This window comes from Nelusetta ayraudi, unplaced genomic scaffold (genome assembly GCF_046127955.1).
Source record: "Nelusetta ayraudi isolate G7.1 ecotype Tasmania unplaced genomic scaffold, CSIRO-AGI_Nayr_v1 ptg000013l, whole genome shotgun sequence".
In the NCBI taxonomy this organism is placed as follows: domain Eukaryota; kingdom Metazoa; phylum Chordata; class Actinopteri; order Tetraodontiformes; family Monacanthidae; genus Nelusetta; species Nelusetta ayraudi.
In genome coordinates this window covers 810,297-815,000 of record NW_027466063.1, presented here as the reverse complement: position 1 = coordinate 815,000, position 4,704 = coordinate 810,297, and the positions used below count along the sequence as shown (strand labels likewise).

Below are 4,704 nucleotides of genomic sequence, written 5' to 3'. Positions count from 1 at the left end.
TAAAAAAGGAAGAAATAACAATATCCACATCATATTTTCTTTCCTTAAGTGAGGTTTAAATCCCTCATGTCATTCATGTCTGCCGTTTGTCTTGCAATCATTCTGCTCTCTCATGTTCTGTCTTGCAGACACTGGTGGCAGGCCAAATCCCTCACGTAAACAGGGCGGTCTCGGCCACTTTTGCACCTGTGTTTGTCTGCGCGTACAATCCTTAGCGCATCACTCGCCACACGCAAACTAACGGCGCGCGCAATATGTTTCGCGAAATGGCCTGTGGCTGTAACGCGAAGCAGCCAGAGGCTGTAGCACACATTCATTAAGGGCAACTGTTAATTCAACACTACACATGAAACAAAACAATTTACACTGGGAGTAGTAGGAAGAGCTGTGAAAGTGCTATCCAAACATAACCCGGACATTTCGTAAAGTGTGTGTACACTGTGTGCATTGGCATGTTGGTATTTCTTTGGATGTGGCTGTAAACATGATTGGTCACAACCTGCCCCCTCGCCAGTAGACCCAGAGTCCATAGCACCATGACCTCCAGAAAGATTCAAATTTCTTTCAAATAGCCTTTCGTGAAATTCAAGCTTAATCGAATGTTTTTGGTGAATTTGGCATTTTTGTGAGCAATTTTCATGTTTTATTAATTATTATCAAACAGAATGCATGTTTTTCTTGTTGATTTGGAGAAACTGAAATGAGTTGTTTCCCGTTAAAAAAAAGTAAATGGCATTACTCCCCCTCTCGCCCATCTGTATTTCTTTCTATTAATGTGAAGAGGACAACGAAGCCAAGCCACAACCAACATTCACCAAGGAGCAGGCGAGAGAACTGACCCAGAGACTTTATGGGGTGACTGTCACCAAGACATCCTCCCTGCCAAGTTACATCGACCAGAACTTCATGGTTGTGGATGCAGAGGGTACCAAGTTTGTCCTCAAGATCATGAATTTTAAGGAAAGTAAGAAAGTCACTATGCTGGAAGTGCAGACAGAGTGCATGTCTTTGCTCCGCCAACATGGGGTTCCGACTCAAAAGACCATTCCCAACACCGAGGGGCAGCTCCTGAGTTTCGAGGAAAAAGGTAACAGAGCAATACTATATTTCAGGCTCTTATCCGACTCTGATTAATAATCACATCAGAAGTTCAATTTGAACTGAGAAATCTTGCTTCCCTCGAGAGATGTTGCTGATCCGTCAACCAGCTCCTCTTTAGCGACCCAGTCATTTTACCAGAAGAGAGCTGCTGTGTTTTGCTAAAAGATGTTTGTACCGGTTCCGTAAATCATATATTGTTAGCCTGATAGCATAGTTGCCTAAGTCATATTTGAATGTTTTCGGAAAACAAGAAAAAACACATTTTTTAGCAAGCGCATTGGTAAAGTTCGGCAAGTATAACAATGTGGCCTAAAAAAGACCAAAAATATACATTAAAATGTTTTTTTAAACACAAAACACACAAGAAATATCTTGTTTCACCGGGTATCTTTGTCAACCTGCGGATGTCAGAAATTAAGTTTAATTCTAAAACGTTCTTCTTTGGAAGGCGGAGAAAACAATGAAGTCCTTTTGTTAAGTCATTGAACACGTCAAGAGTATGTACCGCCTGACACTGCAGCACCACCGCAAATTGTTGGGGCTGTGTTGAGCATTCAAGCCACGACTCATAAAGAAAGCAAAACATCACAGCAGGTCAACTGTGCAAATCTCTAAAAGCCTAAATCGTTAGCCACAAGGTCAGGTGAATTGCCAAAAGGCCCCGTGGACTTTCAGTTTCATTGGTTGCACAAGTGAAAACAATTCTTCTTCACATATTGCAAAGTGTTTTTTTTCCCGCTGACAGTGCTGCCTCTGATCGTGCTTCTTTGTAAGCAGATGCACCATGAACATCTCCTCTATTGTCATCATCGTTGTTGTTGTCATCATAAACTTTGACTCTTCTCTTTCTTTGGGTATTTGGCAGTTCTGGTCAATATCCCACCATGCTGGAAATTGTGGAGATCACAAACAAGTTTGGACTTCTGAAACTGGTGTTCTTTGAAGTCATTACAACAAAAATCTATGCAAGTTGTTGCTTTCAGATACATATTACGTATTTATCGAAAAGGTTTCCGTATTTTCACACTTCTTTTTAGATTTTGGACAAGGGGCTCACACATATTGCGTGCGACTTCTGACCTACCTACCTGGAAAAATGGCTTTAGAATATCCACTCAGCAACCAGGATCTCTATCGTATTGGCCAATTGGTAGGCAACGTAAATAAGATCCTTCAAGAGGTAAGTTGAAAACTTAAATTTATTGAGTTGATTCTTCTGACACCTTTGCTTTATGCAGGGACATGAAGGCACAATTGTTGACCTTAGTCAAAATTCAAATGGGATATTCAGGCCTTTGTATACGTGCGTCAAAGAAGGCAGCAAATCTCCTTAGGTGTATGACAGGTCTTTCGGACTTTATTTCACCCATTGCTTTGACACACCTGCTCTCTATTTTTTTTTGTGGCTGAAAGCATTTTCACTTTTCCCCAGGTGATGACTCCATACCAAGATGTCCTACAAGAAGACAACAACCAATGGAATTTTACACAATTTCCTGCCTTGGAAAAGTCCCTGTCAGTAATGGATGGCGAGCCATTGCAGGAAGTGGTCAAAGAAGTCATTGGGCTTTATAAAACACACGTGGAGCCCAACCTCTGCTTGTTCCAACGAGGTAATAGTGCTAATAGGTGATAACGGCACACGTATATGTTTAGTGTGATCTCAGTATTCCTTGAACTTGCTCTCTCGTGGAGTAGCTTAGGTGCCTCTAGGCTTTAGATGTGACCTGTCTCGACTGGCGAAGTCTTCAGTCTTCTTCAGTAGCGTCGCCTGACAGCCCTGGTGTGTCAGCTGATATCATCTTGCTTATATAACTAACCTAGCCTCGTATGCTAATGAATTTGAACATAGAAGCAATGTTTTATTTTCTATTTCTTTTTCTCTGTGGTTTTGGATGCTGACCCTCTACTACTGCCCTCTACTGTCTTCCACAGGAATCATACACGGTGACCTAAATCACCAAAACATTCTTGTGAAACCTGTTGACGGGAAGCATCACGAGATTACAGGCGTCCTAGACTTTTCCTTTCTCAACCGCGCCTATTTTGTGTTTGAAGTGTCAATATCCATCGCATACATGATGATGGAGAACCCCCGTCAGCTGGATGTCGGCGGGGCACTTTTAGCAGGCTACGAGAGTATTCTGCCTCTCAGTGACGTCGAGAGGAACTCCATTTACCCGCTGGTGCTCGGGCGCATGTGCCTGTCTTTGGTTTATGGAAGAATCAGTGCAATCAAATACCCAGAGAATGCAGAGTATCTCCTCACTACGGTTAAAAGTGGGACTCGACTTCTCAATCTGCTCTGGAGCCTTGGCAAGCAAGAAGTGGAGAAGAAATGGTTCTCAGATGTCAGTAAATACTCAGCTCTATCGGGACAGCTGTGATGTGTACTGCTTTAGTTGTCATTGCTTGCTCAGAATTGAAAAAGCAATCTCGGGTAAAACTTTTATTCATAAGCTGAGAACTCTCTCAGACTGTGAGGGATAAGTGGTTGTTTTGTTCTCTCCTCACGTTAAAAGAATTTTATTTTTATTTTAATTTTATTTTATTTTTATTGTCATTATTAAGGATCCTGGTTATTTTGCATGTTGGTGCATGTATCAGTGCGTACATGTAAATGGATAGCTGCATTTTTATTGATCTCTTAACTCTGCTTTTTAAATGCCTTAAAGTAAAAAAAAAAAAAAAAAAAAAAGAATGTTCTTTGTGTTGAAATGTAATAAACAATCTATTGTCCTGTAATAAAAGCAAGAAGTCGCGTAAGTGCTCCAAGTGACTGTGATCATAGCTAAACATGATGCATACCATAAATAAATGGCACGATACATATTGACTGTTAACGTTTAGGATTCATGGCCTTTATTTAATTCAATGCTTGTTATAGCTGCAGTTTAACACACGAGGGAGCCATTGCTCTACTTATACGTCCTTGGCAGGAGGAAAGCGTCACTGTTAGAAACGCGTTTCCGCAGCCACAGGAATTTGATTTCAAAAACTATGCGATTCTCTGACAGTTTTTTTTTTTTTTTTTAAAGTGGTTGTTGATTTGCATTTCTTCACATTATTCTGATGCAAAAAACTGCAGCTTGGTCTCCTGAAATGTCCTCTTTTTATTTTTATTTTATTTATTAATTTTTCTTTTTACAAAAGCAGACAACATATATTATACAGTTATTAATCATTCAGTCTCATCCTTTTCAGTTATCGCAGAAAAACCCATCCAAAAATCTGCCGATCGAATTGTTACACGCACAAACACGCACATGCACGCACACACCTTAGACCTTGCTGCATTTCAACCTTCCTTCCTCAAAGGTACCATCTGCCCTGTGGCCCTGCAGCAGCCTGCAATATTGCAGCTCCAGTCATGCGGAAAAAAGTCCCAGTGTGCATCTGCGAATGTCTGTCCATGTTTGCGTTTGTTACCCCGTCTGTTTTGCCTCAACATTCAAGCCAAAAGGTATCTATCTGACCCTAAAGGACTGCTCTCTTCTCTTTCTTTTTCTTTTCCCATCAACCTTTAATATAGTTTGCAAAAAAAAAATAGTGACTTCCATGTTTCACAAATGATGGCTGAAATGGAAATGGCAACACTCAAAG

At 40.8% G+C, this 4,704-nt stretch overlaps 1 protein-coding gene across 1 annotated transcript in view; it reads left to right on the top strand.

The window, feature by feature from the left end:
• LOC142885868 (hydroxylysine kinase-like) overlaps nt 1-3,601 on the top strand; it is a 5,889-nt gene extending 2,288 nt beyond the window's left edge. Inside the window, exons 2-5 of the mRNA XM_076022617.1 lie at nt 782-1,087; nt 2,139-2,281; nt 2,534-2,714; nt 3,037-3,601. Coding sequence (XP_075878732.1) covers nt 782-1,087; nt 2,139-2,281; nt 2,534-2,714; nt 3,037-3,488 — 1,082 coding nt within the window. The 3' untranslated portion in view covers nt 3,489-3,601. The remainder of the gene's footprint in view (nt 1-781; nt 1,088-2,138; nt 2,282-2,533; nt 2,715-3,036) is intronic.
• The last annotated feature ends 1,103 nt before the right edge of the window (nt 3,602-4,704 follow it).